The following is a 24,212-nucleotide window of genomic DNA, read 5'->3' on the forward strand; positions in this document are numbered from 1 at the left end:
TTGGATGTTTCTAGCTAATCCTTGTTCAGAGTGTTATGCGCTTGTCATGGAAGGTTTCATCGTTTGCTTTTAATTTATATGCTTATAAATTGAATAAATTTATCAATTTATAAATTGATATGCTTACAAAAGTGATAAATCTACCATTTTGCAGTGTCAAACACACTTTTTCGAGTGTCTTAACGGAAGAAAGTGACTTTATTACGGACAAGTTCTTTCTAACCCACACAAAAATATGGCTACAAATAACAAGGGAAATGTGAAAATATGAAAGAAGGTGATGACATTAGTGAATAAAATTGAGTTATTAGATAAAATTTCTAATGGTGAAAGTGTCTCCTCAGTGGCAAAACATTATAAAATCAATGAGTCAATGGTACGATCAAAATCCACCGCAGTGTCCGTGAAAACGCGCTAATTGCTTCAAAAATTTGCTCTGTAACTTGTGATGTTAAATTTAAAAAAATGGAAAAAGCTTTAAATCTGTGGATAGAAGACCAAACACAAAATAAAATTCCACTAAGTTCACTCATCATTCGTGAAAAGGCAAAACTCCTTTATCAACACTTTAGCACAACTGGTGATAGCACTGGCGGGATAAGTTTTTTAGCTAGCAAAGATGCTGGTTTGAAAGATTTGTTTGAAATTTCTAATAAATATTACATTTAATATTAAATTGTTTCTTATTTTCATTTCGATGCCATATGATTGCATTTCACTATGTACTGTCTATGTACATAGTCATATTATGAAGGTACATATAATATATACATAGACAATTTTAGACTAGTTTTTCTTATATATTTCATACTTTGGAACGGAACCCCTTTATTACTATGGGAGCAATAACTCAGTATTTGCGGCATTTCTCAGGAACGTAACCCCCGCTATTCGCGGGGGTTTACTGTATATGAAATATGAAAACAAAGTGGAAGGGGAAAAAAAAAAAAAAAAAAAACGAAAAACAGTACGTGTACCTGAATGCGCTAAGCAGCAAAACAGGATACATATATAAATAAGTGTCACAAATGAAAGTAAAATAAAATAAATATAGATGAAGAAGTTATTCATCACAAAATGCCAAACCTAGTTGAAGAGAAAAAAGAGAGAATGTTAAGAACCTATAAAAAAAAAAAAAAAAAAAAAAATCATTAAGTAGAATTAAGTCTGAATTAATGCCAAATTAACAGGCTAATCATATGTACAAAAGCTGAAAGAAAAAGAGGGGAGGGTAATAGAGATAAAAATTATAAAATTCAAAAATAAAAATTAAAGAATTAAAAATTTTAAAAATTATAAAAATATTTAAAAATTTTAAAAATTTAATTTTTAATTTTTTAATATTTTTATAATTTTTTAAATTAATTTTTTATTACCCTCCCCTCTTTTTCTTTCAGCTTTTGTACATTTGATTAGCCTGTTAATTCGGCATTAATTCAGACTTAATTCTACTTAATGATTTTTTTTTTTTTTTATAATAGGTTATTAACATTCTCTCTTTTTTCTCTTAAACTAGGTTTGGCATTTTGTGATTAATAACTTCTCCATCTATACAGTAAACCCCCGCTATTCGCGGTGGTTACGTTCCTGAGAAATGCCGCGAATACCGAAAACGCGAATACTGAGTTATTGCTCCCATAGTAATAAAGGGGTTCCGTTCCAAAGTATGAAATATATAAGAAAAACTAGTCTAAAATTGTCTATGTATGTATTATATGTACCTTCATAATATGACTATGTACATAGACAGTACATAGTGAAATGCAAGCATATGGCATCGAAATGAAAATAAGAAACAATTTAATATTAAATGTAATATTTATTAGAAATTTCAAACAAATCTTTCAAAACCAGCGCCTTTGTTGGCTAAAAAACTTATCCCACCAGTGCCTATTACCAGTTTCGCTAAAGTGTTGATAAAGGAGTTTTGCATTTTCACGAATGATGAGTGAACTTAACAGAATTTTATTTTGAGTTCGGTCTTCTATCCACAGATTAAATCTTTTTCCATTTTTTCTAATTTAACATCACGAGTTACAGAGAAAATTTTTTAAGCAATTAGTGCATTTTCACAGACACTACGGCGGATTTTTTCTTCCAATTTTTTGATTGATCCGTTGACTCATTGATTTTATAATGTTTTGCCACCAAGGAGACACTTTCATCATTAGACATTTTGTCTAACAGCTAAATTTTATTCGCTAATGTCATCACCTTCTTTGATATTTTCACATTTCCCTTGTTATTCGTAGCCATATTTTTGTACGGGTTAGAAAGAACTTGTCCACAATAAAGTCACTTTGTCCCGTTAACACACTCGAAAAAGTCTGTTTTACACTGCAAAACAGTAGATTTATCACTTTTGTAAACACATCAATTTATAAATTGATAAATTTATTCAATTTATAAGCATATAAATTAAAAGCAAACGCCGAAACCTTCCATGACAAGCGCATAACACATACTGAACACGGATTAGCTAGGAACATCCACGCTTGCGATTTTGTCACCCCCCCCCACCCACTGAGCGCTTTCGTGGCAATGATCTTCCCCTCCGGCGGTTCTGTCTTTCAGCAGGATAATGCATCGTGCCACACCATCCGGATTGTTTGAGACTGGTTCGCTTGTTTGTTTGTTATTTGGTTTTTTAGGAGCATTAGCAACTAAGGCCATATTGCTCCGGGATATGTGGCGGTCATTCCCTGACCTTTCCGCATCCTCTGTATTTGGTGGTGATGGGCTCGAACCCCGGTCTAATCAAGAAGCGTGTGCTATGCACTGGTGCTCCTTCTCACCTGGCTACGGAGGTGCTGAGAGGATCAGAGTATAAGCAGAGGGTGCTAAGAATCTCTGGATACGACCAGGCTGCCATGCACGGAAACTGAACTTGACTTGTTACAACGTAAGATCACTCATCAGTGAAGACAGGGTATTAGAGTTGGAAAAGGAATTAGAAAATGTGAATTGGAATATCATCGGTTTGGCTGAAACAAGAAGAAGAAATGAATCACTTATAAGTTTATCAAGTGGAAATCTGCTGTACACCAATGGAAACAGTGAAAGGAGTGAAGGTGGAGTTGGGTTTCTGGTCCATAAAAATTTAAAAAACAACATTTTGTTGTTTGGAATTCAAAAGTACATCACCAAGGGTGTCAAGACTAATACTCAAGATTTCTAAGAGGTACAAGCTAAAGGTTATAATGATTTATGCACCAACATCGAGCCATGATGATGAAGAGGTTGAAGAAACGTACACCGAAATTGAGTCTTCTAGATGAGCAGAAAACCCATTACACTATTATTATGGGGGACATCAATGCTAAGGTTGGAAAAAGACAAAACAGCACAGAAAGGGGAACTATAGGAAATTTTGGAATTGGACACTTTTTGCAAGATAAGGGTGAACAGAAAGTGGACATGGAAGAGTCCAAATGGATTAACAACTAATGAAATCAACTTCAACCTCACTAAAAGAAGATATATTGTGAATGATGTTACCGTCCTGAATAAGGTAAATTTTGGAAGTGATCAGAGAATGGTAAGATGTACACTTGATATAGATGTAGGAAAAGAAAGGAAAAAACTGACTCGAGTAAATAATACAAAGGTCTTTGAGATAACAGAAAAGGGGAAAAATCAGTATGTACTGGAACTTAAGAACAAGTTTGAGCTTCTGCAGACTGCTCAGAACCAAGATATCGACGAGGAATTTATCAACTTTCTGAAAGTGATAAAGCCCAAGAAACCTATAGGGAAAAAGAAATCCAAGGAAGAAAAAATTAGTCAAGAAACACTTGTTATGATGAACCGAAGGTGACAAATGAAGAGCAAGATAAACACTGACAAGGAAAAAAATTGAGTATACTGAGTTATGCAAAGCCATTAGAAAGATACTCAGAGAGGACATAAGAAGATTTAACACAAGAAAAGTATAACAAGCATTAAGGGAAAACAAAGGACTTAAATCAGCAGCCATGAGCAGTAACACAGAAAGACAAATGATACTGAAACTGAAGAATAGCAATGGTGTACTTATAAATAGCAGAGAAGGCATAATTCAAATAGCAGAAGACTACTATAGAGAATTATACAAGGAGCGAGGGAATGATGCCAGCAGTGGGGAAGATGGATTGCAAATTAGCAACACATACAACATACCCGATATTCTTCCTGATGAGGTAGAACATATATTGAAGAAAATGAAGCATCAGAAAGCCCCCAGGGGAAGATGAAGTTGCCGTAGAGTTGTTAAAATTGTGAGGAAGAGACATAACGCAAAAACTGGCAAGGCTCTTCACAAAGTGCATTAGAAAAGGTGACACCTAAGCAGTGGAATAATGCAATCATAGTTTTGCTGCATAAGAAAGGAGATAAATCAGAAATTGGAAATTATAGACCAATTAGCTTGTTATCCCACATCTACAAATTGTTCACAAGGGTCATTACTAACAGATTAGAAAGAATACTTGATGAGAATCAACCGAAATAGCAAGCTGGCTTTAGGACAGGATTCTCAACTATGGATCACCTTCACGTAATATCACAGCTAATGGAGAAAGCAAATGAATATAAAACACCAATATGCCTGGCATTTGTGAATTATGAAAAGGCATTTGACTCCATACAGCATAAGGCAATGTTTCGGGCACTGGAAAGACAAGGCATAGATACACCATATATTATGATTTTAAAGAAAATATATGAGAACGCTACCTCCTTTATTAGACTAGACAAAGACAGAAGGAAATTTAAAATCGAGAAAGGAGTTCAACAAGGAGACACAATATCTCCGAGGTTGTTTACTGCTGCCCTTGAGGAAGCTTTCCGAAGATTAGACTGGTCGCAGAAAGGAGTCAATGTGAATGGAGAGTACCTAAACCATTTACGATTTGCAGATGACATTGTGGTCATAAGCCACGATCCCAAAGAATTAGAGGAAAATCTTAATCAGTTATGCACAGTTAGTAAGGATTTTGGACTAAAGATGAATATGGCTAAAACAAAAGTAATGATGAACAAGTATGCCACGGAAAGGGACATAATGATTGAAGGAGCAGTAATTGAAAAGGTGGAGTCATATACTTATCTGGGACAAGTTATTAGCTGTAATAATGATAAATGGCTGGAAGTCAAGAGAAGAATAAATTTTGGATGGATAGCATTCAGGAAATATAGTCACATACTGAAGAGCAATATTCCAGTTTGTCTGAAACGTAAAATAATGAACCAATGTATGCTCCCCACCATGACTTATGGAAGTGAAACTTGGGCACTCACCAAAAGAATGTAAGAGAAGCTGAGAACTACACAGCGAAGAATGGAATGAATTATATTGGGAATCAGAATGTTAGATAAGAAGGATTAGGCAGCAAACTCAAGTAAAGGCATTCTTATCAAAACTAAAGAACTAAAATGGTCTTGGGCAGGACACATAGCTCGAAGACATGATGACAGATGGGCTAAGAAAATAACAGAATGGTACCCAAGAGGAGCTAGAAGAAAACCTGGAAGACAAAGGTGGAGATGGATAGATGAAATTCATGAGTTTGTGGGTAGTAAATGGATGGCCAGTGCTCAAAACAGAGAGAACTGGAAAGTTGCTGGAGAGGCCTTCATCCTGCAGTGGATTGAAAATGGCTGATGATGATGATGATGATCTGTTTCTGATTGCCATCTGCCTGTTTAACTAAGTCCAATTAATAATCATAAACATAAAGGCTATTTGGTTAGCATTTAAATTTAACAGCAAACAGGCAAGATAACAGTTAGCCCAACAGATAACTACGAAATGAATATATAGAATATTATATAGAAAATAGAAGGCCAACAATTTTCAATTTCAGTTGTGGTAATATTATTTGATTTATATTTATGCAAAAGAAAGCTACTGCTGACGTAAGGAGAATGGAAGTAGGGATAAGTATAGTAATAGTACCTCAATTTCCCTCGAATTGTTTGAATTTCCCCTCGAATTGTTAGCAATTCAAGGGAAATTGCGGTACTATTACTATATTATATTACTATTACTAACTGTTATCTTGCCTGTTTGCTGTCAAATTTAAATATTAACCAAATAGCTTTATGTTTATGATTATTAATTGGACTTAGTTAAATAGGCAGATGGCAATCAGAAACAGATAGCTCTGCTAATTATTGGTGGGATATATTTAAAGGGGTTCCTTTCAATGTATCTATAGATCAATAATTGGCTACATAATCATTATTGTATTCTATATTATCATTATTGTATATCATATCATAATCATTATTGTATTCTATATTATCATTATTGTATATCATATCATAATCATTATTGTATTCTAAAGGCAAACTTCTGCACATCTATTCTGCAACTGTCCTTCCTCAATTTGAATTTGTGCCACCTTGTGTGTGTGTGTGTGTGTGTGTGTGTGTGGTCCAAGCAAGAGGAAGAATCCCATCACCAATGAGCTTGCTCAATCCATTCAAATCCTTAAACGCCTCAATCAGATCACTTCACAGGCACCTGGTTTCCAGATGCTGCAATTTGCAGAACTAAAGTCTTTCTTGGTAACAGTGCCCCTTTGTTCCTCACCAATCTTTGCCATCTCTGTACTCGTCCAGCAACTCTACATCCTTCCTAAAATGAGATCTCCAGACCTGTATGCAGTACCCTTGATGTGGCCTGACCATCTGATACAATGGAATAATCACTCCTTATCACTGCTAGTAAAATTCCCATATATCAGTGACAAGGCCACATGAGCTGCTCTGGAAGCCTGTCTGCACTGCTCAGAAAACTTTATATCTGACTGCACAATCCCAAAGATCCTTTTCATTCTCCACTACCCTGAGTGTAGTATCACACAGTTGGTATGTTATTTTGGGTTACTACTACCCATTTGCAGTACTTTGCATTTATCAATATTAAACTTCGATTGCCATTTTCTCAACCCATCTGCCTAACATTTCTAGATCCCCCTTGCAGTAGCATACTGTTATTAATCACACTGCCAAACTTTGCATCATCTGCAAACTTGGACATTAAGCCTGATATGCCTTCATTGATATCACTGATAAATATAGAAAACAATGATGGGACCAAACATCAAATTCTGGGGACTCTACTAATAACATTAGTCTATGAAAAGCAATTTCCATTGATTACCGCTCTCTGTCTTCTCCCACCAACCATCTCTTTATCCATAGCAGCAACTTGCCCTTAATGCCACACAGCTCCAATTTATATAGTAGTCTTTTATGTGCAACAGTATCTAAAGCTTTCCTGAAATCCAATTATAAGATATCAAAATTTATCAAAATTGAATTCATAGAAGTGAAAAGCACTTTGCTTCTATGAACAAAATGCTTTTCACTCCAGTACCGCAAATGATCTAGACTGAAAAAAATTAAACAATCAGTAATTTATTAATGCTTTAGCAGTTATTCATAAAACTTGGGATTTTCACAAGAAAGCAAGCAAAAAAAAAAAAAAAAAAAAAACACCCCAACCTTACACAGTTTACCTATCATCTGTACCCTCTGATAGGTTGTCTAGTTGTTCCTTGAATTTATTTAAACTATTAACTTCCACAACAGATGGAAGCCTGTTCCAGCAATCAACCATCCACTGGCTAAAAGCAAACTTCTGTACATCTATCCTGCAATCATCCTTCCTCAACTTGAATTTATGTCCCCTCATGTGTGTAGTCAGCAAGTGGAAGAATGCCATTAACATTCAGCTTACTCAATCCATTTAAGTCTTTAAACACCTCAGTCAAATCTCCCTGCAGGTGCCTAGTCTTGAGACGCTTCAATTTGCAGAACTGAAACCTATCTAGGTAAGAGCACCCTTTTGTTCCCTTCACCAATCTGGTTGTCCTTCTCTGTATGGAAGTTTATAAGGTTTATAAGTTCATGAAGCTTGTCATATTTCTCTATTTTTCAGTTTAGAATATGTCTGGCTACAATTTAATTTGTAACTTTTATTAATTTGATTTAATTTAATTTGTAACTTTTGTCTTACTTTTTATTATGAGTCAGTAAGAGTTTACTTTGGATATCTGCATTATATTTAGGCAATGTTCTGATCTGACAACACAATTAGCATTTTAAATTTGCTTGAGATGTTTCCTGGCTACAGAGTGTTAAACATATTTAAGCACACATTTTCAGTTCAATCTGTCTTTATTGCTTGCAATGAGGCATGTGATCATTTTGCTGGTGACAAGCAGGCCATGACAGAAACATGAACGTTTGGAAATTTTTACAGTGGCAAGTTATGGATGGTGCAGGGTGGAATTTCTTCCCTAGCATTTTCTGGCAGTGACTGCACATTATCTTTGCAAGATCCCTTGCTACTCTTTGTTAGTTCTGAGTTTAATTTTTTAAAAAAATTAAACCCAGAACTAACAAAGTTTTGGGTTTAATTTAAAAAAAAAAAAGTTTAATTTTTTTTAAAAAATTAAAGAAAGCTATTTTATAGCTTTCTCTAATTTGTTATTTTAATTGCTTGATTGCATGCAATAGTTAGTACCACTACAGTATCACTTATCACATTTAGCAGCATTCTTCACACAAGATATAAAAGTGTTTAATTTGAAAGCTCAATAGTCTACCTGTAACATTAATTACAAACTTAATTTTAATTTGGTACCTGTGCTACATTACGGACTGCAGTTTTCCGAAATAAAGCTGGTGCATCCTTTCCAAAATCAGGTGGTACATAATCCCTTACTAATCCAAAGGCTATTGCACCATACCTAAAATATATAAAAAATACAATTTATACCCACATGTACATATACACATATACAAATGGATATCTGTGAAAGAAAATTTCTTTCAACGAATTTCATTTAATTTAATGTCCAGACTTCCAGATCAAAAATAGTGTTCATTTGTATTATATATATATATATATATAAATAATAAAAGTTATTGTATGTCTAATTCTTCAAAACACACAGTGCAGCAGTAAAGGAAGCAAAAGGATATAAATAATGTGTGGTTTGTAAAATAAATAAAGCGTCTGTGAAAATGGAAATGAAAAGTAGACACAGTGCCAGAACTAAGAGAAAAATTAAATACGGCAAGATGTGTAAATGTCAGAACCATCTAGCAGAATGGCTATTGAGAAGATGTTGTTTAAGAGTAAAATCGTGCAAAGCAGCAGAAGACTAAAACAATATATATTACAATTTTTGTCTTACTTATATTATGTAATATATATATATATATATACATATGCATTACATTTGACACATTATTATTTTGACTGTCACCCTTATAACCAAACATCTTCCAACTAACAGTCTTAACCATCATCCACTCCCCATTTGATAAATAGTTTATTATGGTGCAAATAATATCATTACTTCATATATCAAACCACAGCAGCAATCTAAACCACAATTTACAGGAATGCGATACAGCCAGAAATTACAGAAGACTATTAGGTGCCTTTAGCTCTAATGCCATTCCACCACTGTTGTGAAATGGTATCACAACTGAATAAAACATTTTTACTAATTGCTGCCTGATTTTTTTTTTTTTTTTTTTACAAAATAATTAAAAATGGCAGCAATCTATACAAACTTAATAACAAGCTTTTAATTTTACATTTTTACTCGCTTTTTTTAATAAGTTTTTTATGTTTTCCGATAAAAAGTTGATTGAAAAAAAAATAAATAAATAAAAATATCACATTTCGCAATAATATAAAAGCGTATCCTATACCCAAGAGATGAATAGTATGGAATACATTGAAATGCATTATATTTTACGCTATAGTAAAAATGAAATTCATTATTTCCCTCCAAATTATACCATACTCAAATGAGCCAATGGCAAAAATTTCACACAAATGCTTTACCAAAATCAAAGCTGCTAGAAGTACAGAGAAGTGTAATGAGATTGGTGAGGGGGCAACAAAGGGGTGCTCTTATCAAGAAAGGCTTCAGTTCTGCAAATTGTAGCATCTGGAGACTAGGTGCCTGCAAGGTGTTTAAAGATTTAAATGGATTGAGCAAGCTCAGTGCTGATAGAATTATTCCTCTTCCTCAGACCACATAAATGAGGGGACAAATTCCTCTGTCAAGTTTCTTAAAAATGCAATAGTACAAAAAAAAAAAAAAAAACACCAATACTCAGCATTATGTTTTTCTGTTTTAGTCTAGGGAACACTATTTGTCTCTCTAATAACAACAAAGAGCTTAGAAATGAGAATGTTATCCACAAGTTGATATATTTTTAAACATATAACATCACCAAGGAGGAGAATCTGTTATTCATTAAAAACATAAAGACACTGTTGTGACTTGTTCTGAAGATATTTGGCTCCTTGTCAGACAATTAGCAATCTTGCATCAAATGGTGAAGAAATGTACTGAATCTAAATTAGCAACCATCGGATTTATTATATTTATTTATCATTCAATATAAAGTTGTTAACTGAGGCTACCTGTTTATTGTCTGATGAGGGTCCAAATAGCTTAAACCAATAACAACATGCCTTCAATTTTTTAATGAATAACAGATTTGCCCACTTCCTAATATTATTTTATGAAAAATGATATTAGCAATACATTAGTTGAGGCATATGATGCAAGAAAGCAAGCTTATACAACATCAGCCAAAATAAACACTTCCCCTTCCACCCATCCAGTCACTCCAAATGTTTGTCTAGTTCAGCCTTAAATTTATTTAAGCTATCAAACTTCCATAACAACAGATGGCAGTCTGTTCCAGCAATCAACTACCCACTGTCTAAAGGCAAACTTCTGCACATTTATTCTACAACTGTCTTTCTTCAACTTGAATCTATGCCCCCTTAGGTTCTTAATCTAAGCAAGCTGAATTATCCCAACAGCACTGAGCCTGCTCAATCCATTTAAGGCCTTATACACCTGAATCAGATCGCTTCGCGGGTGCCTAGTCTCCAGACACTGCAATTTGCAGAACTTAAGCTTTTCTTGGTAAGAGGACCCCTTTCGTTCCCCTCACCAATGTCAAGCAGCATTAGAACAAAAAGGGCTTCCTTTGGCAGCACCCATATGCAGTACTTTGCATTTGTCAATGTTAAACTTCAGTTGCTACTTCTCAGCCTATCTACCCAACTTTTCCAGATCCTGTTGCAGCAGCATACTGTCATTGCTGTTATTAACAACCCTGCCTTTGTATCATCTGCAAATTTTGACATTAAGCCTGATATACCTCCATCAATATCACTGATAAATACACAAAACAACAATGGGCCCAGCACTGACCCCTGGGGGACTCCACTAATAACATTAGTCCACATAGAGCACTGTCCATTTATTACCACTCTCTGCCATCTCTCACTCAACTCCCTTTCTCTATTGCAGCAACTTGCCCTTAATGCCATACTGCTACAATTTGTACAGCAGTCTTCCATGTGCAACAGTATCAAAAGCTTTCCTGAAATCCAAGTGTATAATATCAAAATTATTTTTTGCATCCAGTTCCTTTGTGACCACATCGTAGTATCCAATCAAATTGGTCAAACAAGACTTCCCCTTAAAAAACCCATGCTGTGTCTGAACTATTATTGCAGTCTTGTTTAGGTGATCCTGTATTACCTCTTTAACCAGAGACTCCATTATTTTCCCTGGAACACAAGTTAAACTAACAGGTCTATGATTATTTGTGTTACCCTTTGCAACCCTTTGTGAATCGGGGATACATTTGCACTTCTACAATCCATGGGGACTTCCCCTGACTCTAAGGATGCTCCCATAATTATGGCTAAGGGTTTGCTTACTTCCCTTGCTGCCTCCTTCAATATAACTGGATAGATTCCATCTGCCCCAGGTGCCTTTTGTATGTTTAACTTCAACAATTTCTCCTCCACTTTGTTCTCAGTTATTTACAAAATCACTTAGCTCCCTGTTAGAATTTTATAAATTTCTGGCATTCCCCTCCTTGAATAACTCCTCATGTGCAAATGTAGTTGCAAAACACTCATTCAGTTTATCAGCTACTTGATCAGGATCATCAATAGTCATATGTTAAGTGGACCAATCTGATTCATCCCCTTCCTTCTAGATTTCACATAAGTAAAGAACTCTGCTGTTTTTCTTTGCATCCTTTGCCAAAGATTTCTCGTAATCTGCCTTTGCCCACCTAACTTCCTTTGTGACTTGATTACAGACCAGCTTATATCTGCCGTAGGCTCCTGTGTCACCTGATAATTTATATGCATCCCATGCATTTTACTTCTGTATCATGAGAAGAAAAATTAATTCATCTGACATCCATTTAGGCCTGAACCTTGAGCAGTATTTCTTAGATGGTATGAAAAGATTAGAATCCTCTAAGATTAAGTCCCTGAATTCTTCCCATTTAGAATTCACCATTGGTCCCACTGTATAGAATTTAAAAACTGTCTGAGACCACTTTAGTGACCTTTATGAAAATAAAAAGCCTTCCCTTTACCCTTGACGGTAGTTACATCTTAAGTAAATCCAACATCAGTACACTGTGATCACTGTCACCTAGTGGTTCCTTTATCTGAAAATTCTTAATGCATGAATAATCACAGCTGATAATTAGATCAAGAGTATTACTCTCTCTCTAGTTTCCCCTCGAACATGTTGCTGTGGAAAACAATCCTCCAATAAATCCATAAAAGTCTTGTTAGTGTGCGAGTGACGAACCCAAAAGTTCCAATTAATATCTGGAGAGTTTAAAATCCCTCATTACATGACATTCTGATTTACTGGCTCACTCTATTTCTCTGTAAAACTGTTCATTGTACTCATCAGAGTCATTAGGCCTATAACACACCCCTACTCTCATTTTTCCTTTCCCAGTGTTTAGGTCACACCAAACAGACTCAACATTGCACTGTCCACCCATGTCAACTGGATGCACTTCGTTAGATTTTGTGTGTTTCTTAATTAACTGCATAACCCCTTCTCCCTTCCTACCCTGTCTATCCTTTCTGTACACATTGTACTCCCCAAATTACAATTCTGCACTGCCTATATCTGTGTCACACCATGTCTCTGATATTCCAACAATATCTGGCTTTGATGCCTTGATCAGCACTTCAAATTTATTTACTATATTTCTAGCACTGGAGTACATGCACCTAGTTACCCTAATACAGCCCATTTATTTACTTGTTCTGTGATGACGCCCAGCAGCTCTTGAAATCCCCAGCAACTTGCTCTCTAGGCTGCTGCTCATTACAACAAAAGCAGTGCAAGAATCTCACCTCTGCCTGCAGCTACTGTTAATCATTTAGTCTGTTAATCCCCACAAGCTAGCAGTTTTCTGACCCACCTAACACTGCCTTGATACCATCAGCAAATATTCTTGCACCCTTTCTATTTAAGTGTATTCCATCCCTGTAGAAGCAGTCTCTCCTCTTAGCAAGCACAGACCACGCTGAAAAAAAAAAAAATTCTACCCCGTGAGCTTTGCACAATCTCTCCAGGGCTGAACTGATTGACAAGGCTCTGATCATATACTCCCTCCTATTGTGTCTGGGAAGAATTGGAGACACTTTCAAATTTAACCCTAACCTGCGACTTTTTTTTCAGCATTGATCTGTATTTGTTAAGAAAATCTGCAGATCTCTTAAGCTTAAGATCATTAGTGCCAATGGGTACAACAATATCACCTTTTGTGCTCTTAAAAGATGATATCTGCCCTACAACGTCATCAACGTTCAACCCTGGAAGACATACCCTGGTCCTATTCCACCTATCCTTTTTGCATCCCGTCTGCCTGACAATAGAGTCAACAACAATAACTACTTCCTGTGGGACTAGCGCATTCTGCCTTGGAGACTGCTGCTATGTTGCCTGATGTACGGGAGTGAGCTCTGGCATTGAGTTTTGCAGCTGAGAGCTTGATGGGCCTCTCATATTAATTTATTCGAGGGCATCTACCCTACACCTCAAACTCTCATACGTGCCCATCAGACCCACACCGAGTTGGTGCCTAATTTCTGCACAGTCTCTGCACCTAGTAGACAAAAAGACATCCTCCTTGACTAGTTCATGTCCTGTTCTTGACAGGTCTGCAAATATTTCACACTTCGCACATTTTTTAGACTGTGATGTGTTGGAGAATCGCCCCCTTCAGTTCTACCGTGAACCACAGTACTACCACTACTTTGTGCTTGCTGCTTTGCTGTTCTAGCCTGGACCATGATTCCTAAGTATAATTTAATTAACAATGAAATTTAATAAGATTAATAAATTGTACTGATTAATTGATGATACTATACTAATCTAACAGATTTCTGATACAGTGCTACATATTTCGCTATTTAGTTTTGCGTTAAATCTTACACTATGAAGTTTGAGATGTATGTTATGCTATTCTGTATCGTATAAAAATGGCGGCAAGTTATGAATGGTAAGATATATGAACACTGGTATTAACTTTCAAAATTGCTATCTAAATTCAAATAAACGAAGGGGCTTGACTAGCACTATAAAACTACTTATAGAAAATAATTTAGTATAACAATTAAGTCGATAAAATGACTAAATATATATAAAAACTTAGCTTTTGCTGGAGCTGCAAAAATCTTGGAGAACATGGTAATCCTTGCATTCACCATATTAACCATATTAGTAACTAATGTGCTGTGTGTAAGGCATAACATGGGTTAGTAACACTAATTCAAAAATAATAACAGAAACATCATCACATCACATTTATATATATAATTAGTTTGTGAATATTCAAAAAATGTTTATATACCAACACCTAGTACAATAAACTAATTGACTATCTGGACTGGCTCAACATCCATTATGACGACATTCACCACATTTTTGAATCCCAACTGTAATATATCCCTGTTAATATATCCACACTTCATATTTATGTTAAGTGCACATTTTCATTAAGTGAATGAAATGCTGAACTGATATCTGTCATTACTTTATTTTGAACTCAAGGCATGTACTCCTTTTATGTGTGGCAGTTTCAACAATGAGTAGGTATATACTGTATATGTATTTTTTGATGTGAAAACCTACTAAATTTCGGGCTGTAGTAAAACCATTCTGTCATGATTTTGCGACACAGAAATGATGTCATTCTGGATATGACGTACCGAATCAAATTAGTGTCATCAGCCGATATATGTAGGGTGGAAATGGCGCCATTTTGTCTTTTATAGAAATGACATACCAAATCAAATTTAGTGAGTTAAAATCATTTGCCGATTTCATTGGCACTCAGAATCAAGAACACTGTAGGTTTACCAAAATGTCTAATCATAGCAAATAGATTGCGCTTACTTTGAGCCCAGCAGTAGGTAGAGTTAGGAATTGTCCTTAGGAAGGCTAAATTGTTTTTGATACAGCTGTTAATGTATTCTTTGGAGTGAACTTGCTCACGGATCAGTTTTGTATCTTTACCTAAGTATTTGAAAGCCACTGTCAAAAAGACTCTCGTTCTCAATCTCATTACCTTCATTGCTATGTAAAGGAGATCATATGGAGTAACAGCGCAGCAGTCAGATTGTCTGAGCTTGCTCATTGCCATCATGAATGGAGTCTTGTAAATTCTCTCTGAACATTCTGAATTGCCCAAGATAAATGATGAGAAAGGACAGTTTCTCTGCATGCTCATCAAATAGTAGGAATGTGGTACTTTGGTTTCTCCTGGGACGATTCTAAGATATTTATTCTCACTCCACAACAACATTTGCTATTGGGCGATGAGACTTTCCTCAATCAGAACAGCTTTTCTTACATCATCTTTAGCCAAATTAATTTCCATGTTACTGTCACCAAAGAATGATTGATCTATCATGATTTGATACAATCGATAGAGAAGCCACACTTTAACCACTCGCTTTCTTACTAACCCAATCAAATAGCTCAGCTTGTGTATTATATAATAATACACTATAAATAGTATTGGCTTGTATCGTTGCAATCATGATTGTGACATTGTACTATTCAACAAATGGGTAATTAGGCTATCAACTTGGATTTCGCTAATCTCTTCCAAATGTTGATTCGGTAGATTAAGTAGCGGGCATGACCATAAAATGTTACATCATTCGTAACTTTGGTTCTAACTGTTCGATTTTAAAACAGTTCTGATTTTCATCAAAGATGTTTTCACATAAAACATCTTTCGTGCATACTGGGTACATACGCAATTTTTTTTCCTCATTGGGGCATATACACTTATTTTTGATTCAAGGTTCCATCTGAAATAAACTGTGTGTGTGTGTGTGTGTGTGTGTGTGTGTGTGTGTGTGTGTGTGTGTGTGTGTGTGTGTGTGTGTGTGTGTCCATTTATTTTGAGGTTCAAGCATGCAAATCTTTTTAAGTTGGGCAATTTCAATGACAAGTAGCAGTGTATATTTTACCCTCCTTCAGGTAAATGTACTTATTTTTGACTCTGGGTATAGTCATTTGGCTTTTTAGTTAAAATAATTTATTCCCACCTTCAAGTTAAAATAAACACGTGTACAATCAAGGTGTAATATAAAGGTATGTGATTAAAAATGAAGAAGTAGGAATACAGACATTTAACTGTAATGGTCAATGTATAGATTTCCGGTCATCTTATGAGAAGTAATGGATAGTAAGAAGAGATGAGAAAAGAATAATAAAAGTTTAAAGTCTGAAAAACTAAGTTTGTATACATTTCAAATTAAAAAAAATTGCAGCCAATCATTATGAAAGAAAATAAATTAGTCATAATTAAGAATTATAATTAAGAATTAAACAACAGATATTAATGTTGATGCCAGAGAGGAAGGCATTAAATTAAAATTAGTCAAAAGAGGTTACGGAAGAATGAGAGAAAATATAGACACCAAATCAATAAGAATTGAGAGGATATTATTGCCAATGTCTTCAGGAAACTACAGCTGTAATAATCAAATCCAGGCTAAATAAGCATTTTGAACCCTCCATATCAATGAGTATCTAGTGTCTAGCAATGTGCTAGTAGTACAGTTTGAATTAGAAACAGCAACAGCATGAAGGGCAGTCCTGATGCTATGTAATTGTAATTAATTTGAATTATAATTTAGATTAGATAATTAAATTTATGTTATAGAATCGTAAATATGTACTGTTTGTAGTAAGGGAGGAGAGCCAGAAAACCAAGGTATGGTGAGAAAAGGCAAAGAATGGTGGCAGACTTTGAAAAATAATTACAAGAGAAAACAGTTCTCTGCTAATAAATATAATTACTTGGCATTCTGGGAGCATAAAACACACCCTCTACATAGAGGACCTTGACAATACAGGAGATAAATAGAACAGAGGTGATTAATAGTGTCCAAGAGTATAGGTATATGGTAGGGGTATGATTGTTTGTTTGTTTGTTATTTGGGTTTTAGGAGCATTAGCAACTAAGGCCATATTGCTCCGGGGATATGCAGTGGTCATTCCCTGACCTTTTCACATCCTCTGTATTTGGTGGTCATGGGCTTGAACCCCAGTCTAATCAAGAAGCATGTGCTACGCACTACTGCTCCTGCCCACCTGGCTACGGAGGTGCCTCAGTAGGGGTAGGGGTATGAGAAATGTCTTTGGGAATAAGGAAGGTTCAGAGAATATGGAGAAAAGGAGAAAATAAAAGAAAGGAATAGAAACAGTGTTAACCCTTTCTCGAATAATCTAATAGATAGGTTAGCAGAAGAAAAATAAGACGCCAAGACAGGGAAGGCTAGTACTATTTCTATTCTTTTATCTTCCTTTCTTTATATTTTCTCAGCCTTCCATATTCCCCAAATAAACAGAGGTAATTAATTGTATTAACTGTCTCTGTTCTACTTATTTCCTCTTATGCCAAGGCTCTCTATTTAGGGGTTAGGTTTTATGTCCCCATTATGGCTGCATACTCATTTTTATTAGCAGAGAATCTTTCTATCCTAATTATTTTGCAAACCTTCCATCCTTTGCCCTTTTTTCACCATACCTTGGTTTTCTGTCCCCTCCCCACATATTAGCAATACAATTTTATGACTTACATTTTATCAATTAATCCATAATGTAAATTAAAATTTACAATTACTTACATAGCATCAGGACTATTCTTCATACTACTGCTGTTTCTAATTCAAAAAATACCTCTGGCTGCTTTTTATTCATTGGAATGGAGGTTTGAAATGCTATATTATCCTGGTTAGATTGCTAGGGCTGAAGGTGTTGACAGTAATAATTTATTCACTCATTTTATATTGATACTGATTTTTATGTTATCTCTCATTCCCAAACCATTTTTGAGTTCTACAATTAAATTTTTAATTTAATACTCCCATAGCATCATTATTAGTATCCATAATTTATTTCAAATTTGTGTTTTCTTATATACAATAGGTATACAAAAATCACAACAATAAAAGATATATTAAAAACCCTACTCTCAACCACATCCCTTTCCAAGACACTCATCACTAAAAACACTATATACCAGCTGCTTGAGATTTCCCTAAAGCTTACATAGGACAAAGCAAGAGAAAACTCATAGTCAGATTAAAAAAAAGCACACAAAGGATATTGAAAAAGGCAGAGTAACAAATTCAGACCCAGCTTTCCATACATGGACAAAGGACTACAAATGGGAATTTTCATATCAGTACTGGCCACAGACAGAAACTATAACTGTAGACTCTACAAGGAAGCTTTTTTAATAGCAGCCATGGATACCACAACAAAGGAATTTGGATCGAAAAGAGCTACATACAAATCTTTAAGAATAGTCCTGCCCCAATTAAAAGTAAGTTTAAACTTCTTAACTGCAACAACCTCCCCCCCCCACCTCCAACTAAGGAGTACACTATGATCTAGTGTGCTAGGTCAATCTCTACCAAGCACACTAGAAACAGATGATTTTAATTGGTAAAGTTTTCTGACAATATTATTTAGTTTATTTAATTTTGTCTTATTTTAATTTTAAACTTCTTTTTATTACATATCTTTAAATATGGATTAACCTCCCCCATTATCCACTAAGCCAATTCCTGTAGTAATGTCCCTCGGGACACAAGTAAACCCCTTAGACTTGTCCATCAAACCACCTGGCAACATGATTAAGAAAGCCACAGTATGATATCTTTAGGAGTCCTTATGTGCTGTGATGTAATGACTAGATTGTAGATATAGCTTGGCTTAATTTTTCAGCACTCACCTCATAGTAATCCGCTTAGTTGGTTGAAAGTTTTACCACATACATAGTGGTTAATAGCTGCACACGAGCGACTGCTGAAATCGTCTTCAGTTAGCTACAGCTTCAGCCACTATAGCTAACTGAAGACAACTTCAGAAGTCGCTCGTGCGTAGCTATTAGCTTTTATTTCACTTTATTTAATTTATTTTAATTAGACAACCATAGAATGGAAGGTGCACTTTCCTTTCTTAGAAAAATTTTTAAAGCCCATAACTTAGTTTTTAAATTTATAATCCCCGTAAGTTATTAGAATCTCATAACCACTATGTACATGGTAAAACTTTCAACCAACTAAGCGGATTACTATGAGGTGAGTGCTGAAAAATTAAGCTAAGCTATATCTACGATCTAGGGGCTTAGAGGGGAACAGGTATCCTGTGTGTTATCAGACACTCAGCCTAAAACACTGATGGATCCAATATCTCTCTATTACAGAAGATTTAGGAGAAGTCCGGTTGGCCTGCCTCCCTAAAATCCACTCATGCACACCTTCTTGATGGTAAGCCCTGTTACGTCACCTAGGTGGCAACGAACGTGTAGAATGGTTCTCTTCAAGACGCCTGGTCAGCGTGAAGAGGAAAAGACCAAACCCTCCAGCAATGAGAGCACAACAATACAAATGGCCCTCAGTCCCCAGCAGCTTTCACTCTCCCTCTTACGGCAGCGAGAGGATCAGAGTGGAAGCAGAGGGAGCTAAGAATCTCTGGATACGACCAGGCTGCCATGCATGGAAATTGAACTTGGCCTGTTATAACATACGATCACTCATCGGTGAAGACAGGATATTAGAGCTGGAAAAGGAATTAGAAAATGTGAATTGGAATATCATCGGTTTGGCTGAAACAAGAAGAAGAAATGAATCACTTATAAGTTTATCAAGTGGAAATCTGCTGTACACCAATGGAAACAGTGAAAGGAGTGAAGGTGGAGTTGGGTTTCTGGTCCATAAAGATTTTAAAAACAACATTTTGGAATTCAAAAGTACATCACCAAGGGTGTCAAGACTAATATTCAAGATTTCTAAGAGGTACAAGCTAAAGATTATAATGATTTATGCACCAACATTGAGCCATGATGATGAAGAGGTTGAAGAAATGTACACTGAAATTGAGAGTCTTCTAGATGAGCAGAAAACCCACTACACTATTATTATGGGGGACTTCAATGCTAAGGTTGGAAAAAGGCAAAACAGCGCAGAAAGAGGAACTATAGGAAATTTTGGAATTGGTGAAAGAAATAAAAGAGGTGAAAGACTTGTGGAATTTACAGAATCTCAAGGACTGTCAGTAATGAACACTTTTTTCAAGAAAAGGGTGAACAGAAAGTGGACATGGAAGAGTCCAAATGGATTAACAACTAATGAAATCGACTTCATCCTCACTAACAGAAGATATATTGTGAATGATGTTACCGTCCTGAATAAGGTAAATGTTGGAAGTGATCACAGAATGGTAAGATGTACACTTGATATAGATGTAGGAAAGGAAAGGAAAAAACTGACTCGAGTAAATAATACAAACGTCTTTGAAATAACAGAGGAGGAGAAAAAGCAGTATGTACTGGAACTTAAGAACAAGTTTGAGCTTCTGCAGACTGCTCAGGACCAAGATATCGACGAGGAATATTACAACTTTCTGAAAGTGATAAAGCCCAAGAAACCTATAGGGAAACAGAAATCCAAAGAAGAAAAAATTAGTCAAGAAACACTTGTCATGATGAACCAAAGATGACAAATGAAGCGCAAGAAAAACACTGACAGGGAGAAAATTGAGTATACTGAGTTATGCAAAGCCATTAGAAAGAGACTCAGAGAGGACATAAGAAGATTTAACACAAGAAAAGTAGAACAAGCATTAAGGGAAAACAAAGGATTTAAATCAGCAGCCATGAGCAGTAATACAGAAAGACAAATGATACTGAAACTGAAGAATAGCGATGGTGTACTTATAAACAGCAGAAAAGGCATAATTCAAATAGCAGAAGACTACTATAGAGAATTATACAAGGAGCGAGGGAATGATACCAGCAGTGGGGAAGGTGGATTGCAAAGTAGCAACACATACGACATACCCGATATTCTTCCTGATGAGGTAGAACATGCATTGAAGAAAATGAAGAATCGGAAAGCCCCGGGGGAAGATGAAGTTACTGTAGAGTTGTTAAAATTGGGAGGAAGAGACATAACACAAAAACTGGCAAGGCTCTTCACAAAGTGCATTAGAAAAGGTGTGATGCCTAAGCAGTGGAATAATGCAATCATAGTTTTGCTGCATAAGAAAGGAGATAAATCAGAAACTGGAAATTATAGACCAATTAGCTTGTTATCCCATATCTACAAGTTGTTCACAAGGGTCATTACTAACAGATTAGAAAGAATACTTGATGAGAATCAACCGAAAGAGCAAGCTGGCTTTAGGACAGGATTCTCAACTATGGATCACCTTCACGTAATATCACAGCTAATGGACAAAGCAAATGAATATAAAACACCATTATGCCTGGCATTTGTGGATTATGAAAAGGCGTTTGACTCCATACAGCATAAGGCAATGTTTCGGGCACTGGAAAGACAAGGCATAGATACTCCATATATTATGATTTTGAAGAAAATATATGAGAGTGCTACATCCTTTATTAGACTTGACAAAGACAATAGCAAATTTAAAATCGAGAAAGGAGTTCGACAAGGAGACACAGTATCTCCGAAGCTGTTTACTGCTGCCCTTGAGGAAGCTTTCAGAAGATTAGACTGGTCGCAGAAAGGAGTCAATGTGAACGGAGAGTACCTAAACCATTTACGATTTGCAGATGACATTGTGGTCATAAGCCACGATCCCAAAGAATTAGAGGAAAATCTTAATCAGTTATGCACAGTTAGTAAGGATTTTGGACTAAAGATGAATATGGCTAAAACAAAAGTAATGATGAACAAGTATGCCACGGAAAGGGAAATAATGATTGAAGGAGCAGTAATTGAAAAGGTGGAGTCATATACTTATCTGGGACAAGTTATTAGCTGTAATAATGATAAATGGCTGGAAGTCAAGAGAAGAATAAATTTTGGATGGATAGCATTCAGGAAATATAGTCACATACTGAAGAGCAATATCCCAGTTTGTCTGAAACGTAAAATAATGAATCAATGTATACTCCCCACCATGACTTATGGAAGTGAAACTTGGGCACTCACCAAAAGAATGGAAGAGAAGCTAAGAACTACACAGCGAAGATTGGAACAAATTATATTGGGAATCAGACTGTTAGATAAGAAGAGAAACACATGGATTAGGCAGCAAACTCAAGTAAAGGACATTCTTATCAAAACTAAAGAACTAAAATGGTCTTGGGCAGGACACATAGCTCGAAGACATGATGACAGATGGACTAAGAAAATAACAGAATAGTACCCAAGAAGAACTAGAAGAAAACCTGGAAGACAATGACGGAGATGGATAGATGAAATTCATGAGTTTTTGAGTAGTAAATGGATGGCCGGTGCTCAAAACAGAAGGAACTGGAAAGTTGCTGGAGAGGCCTTCATCCTGCAGTGGATTGAAAATGGCTGATGATGATGATATCTACGATCTAGAAAGCCACAGTATTCATATATATGTTTAACCTATAAACAAATCAACAAGTTCTTGCTGAAGCAAACTTTTGTAACAGTGATATTGAAAAGACAGCTGGTAAGTGCTCACATATCAGTTATTTTACTTATATAAAATTAATTGATTTACTAAAACTTAATTCTACTATAAAAAATTTTAAGTCTACTAAAATATTTATGAATTCCATAATAATAACCCTTAGTTACTATCTTTGAAGTCACTAAAGAAGTGGTAAGAAAACACAATAAAAAGTTTCACTCCATTATGTACACATTTCCAATTTGGAAATAAACATAATTATATCAATGTAGGTTTGAATGCTTTATTATCTTCAAGCCGACCAGACTAGCCAGGTGGGTAAAGTGCCTGCCTGGCAACCCAAAGGTCATGAGTTCGAATCCCACCTCGGGCTTGGATCACAGTAAAATGCAAAAACCTTGGGAGGTGCATTATGGCCACAGAAGCTAATGAGCCAACAACTAACAAAAAAAAAAAAAAAAAAATCTTTAAATATATTACAATGAAAAACAGGCAATATTGTATGTAACATATAAAATACAAACAATTATAATGAATTACATATTCTGACATTAATGCAAAATACAGGGGAGAAAAATTTTGAAACAAACTTGTGTCAAGAATATGGTATAAGAATACATCAAATGTCTCATCATGTCATGTCATCAATTAGTTCTGGATGACTGCAGGACTTCATGCTCCACACATCTCAAAAAAAAAAAAAAAAAAACTAGACAGCTTCACAGTATTTTACTTACCTCCTTAGTCTATACATTGAAGTTGTGTAAAGATAATATTCATGAAGGTTTTGCCCACTAACATCTTGAAGTATGTCCCCTGTAACTACTTTATAGGACAGTGGCATGCTATAACCATATGACTGGCAGACATAACCTGTTTGGTCAGTAGAACAATGACAGTAGGGATAATACCGTTCTTTACTTGATGGAGGTTCTGCAAGAAGAAGTTTATACATGTATGCACATAAATATGGTATATATGAGGTGTAATCAAAAAGTTCAGAAAACTGAACTAGTATTTTGGAAATGAGAAAGCTTACAAACTATTCATATAGGTCTCCTTTGAAGTAGTCTCCTCGGCACTGCTTACACTGATTTGAATGCTTCTGAAACTTCTGGAAGCATTCTCAGTAGGATCCTCCTGGAATTGATAGTAGTTTCTGTGTCATGTTTTGAAAAATTTCCTCAGCTGTTGCAAAAAGCTTGGGAATTTAAAAAAAAAAAATTACAGATGCTAAATCTGGTGAGTACAGTAGATGGGACCCATAGGAGTCAAGTAATTTGCAAGAAATTCCTGAATGATTGGTTGGTTGGTTGTTTTTGGATTTTATGGAGCATTAGCATTTAAGGCTATAATGTGGCAAGTCAAATTCCTGAATGAAAAAAGCTCACTGTGCAA

The 24,212-nt window shown here is 35.5% G+C and overlaps 1 protein-coding gene across 1 annotated transcript in view; it reads right to left on the minus strand.

Annotated features, from left to right (window-relative positions):
* Nucleotides 1-24,212, minus strand: part of LOC150087777 (ATP-binding cassette sub-family A member 2-like) — a 487,681-nt gene that overhangs the window by 97,372 nt on the left and 366,097 nt on the right. Inside the window, exons 32-33 of the mRNA XM_090369199.1 lie at nucleotides 23,552-23,747; nucleotides 8,636-8,741 (exon numbers count right to left, since the gene is read on the minus strand). Coding sequence (XP_090225325.1) covers nucleotides 8,636-8,741; nucleotides 23,552-23,747 — 302 coding nt within the window. The remainder of the gene's footprint in view (nucleotides 1-8,635; nucleotides 8,742-23,551; nucleotides 23,748-24,212) is intronic.

The sequence above is a fragment of the Mastigoproctus giganteus genome, chromosome 3, assembly GCF_048544385.1.
Source record: "Mastigoproctus giganteus isolate SK-2022 chromosome 3, ASM4854438v1, whole genome shotgun sequence".
NCBI classification, from domain to species: domain Eukaryota; kingdom Metazoa; phylum Arthropoda; class Arachnida; order Uropygi; family Thelyphonidae; genus Mastigoproctus; species Mastigoproctus giganteus.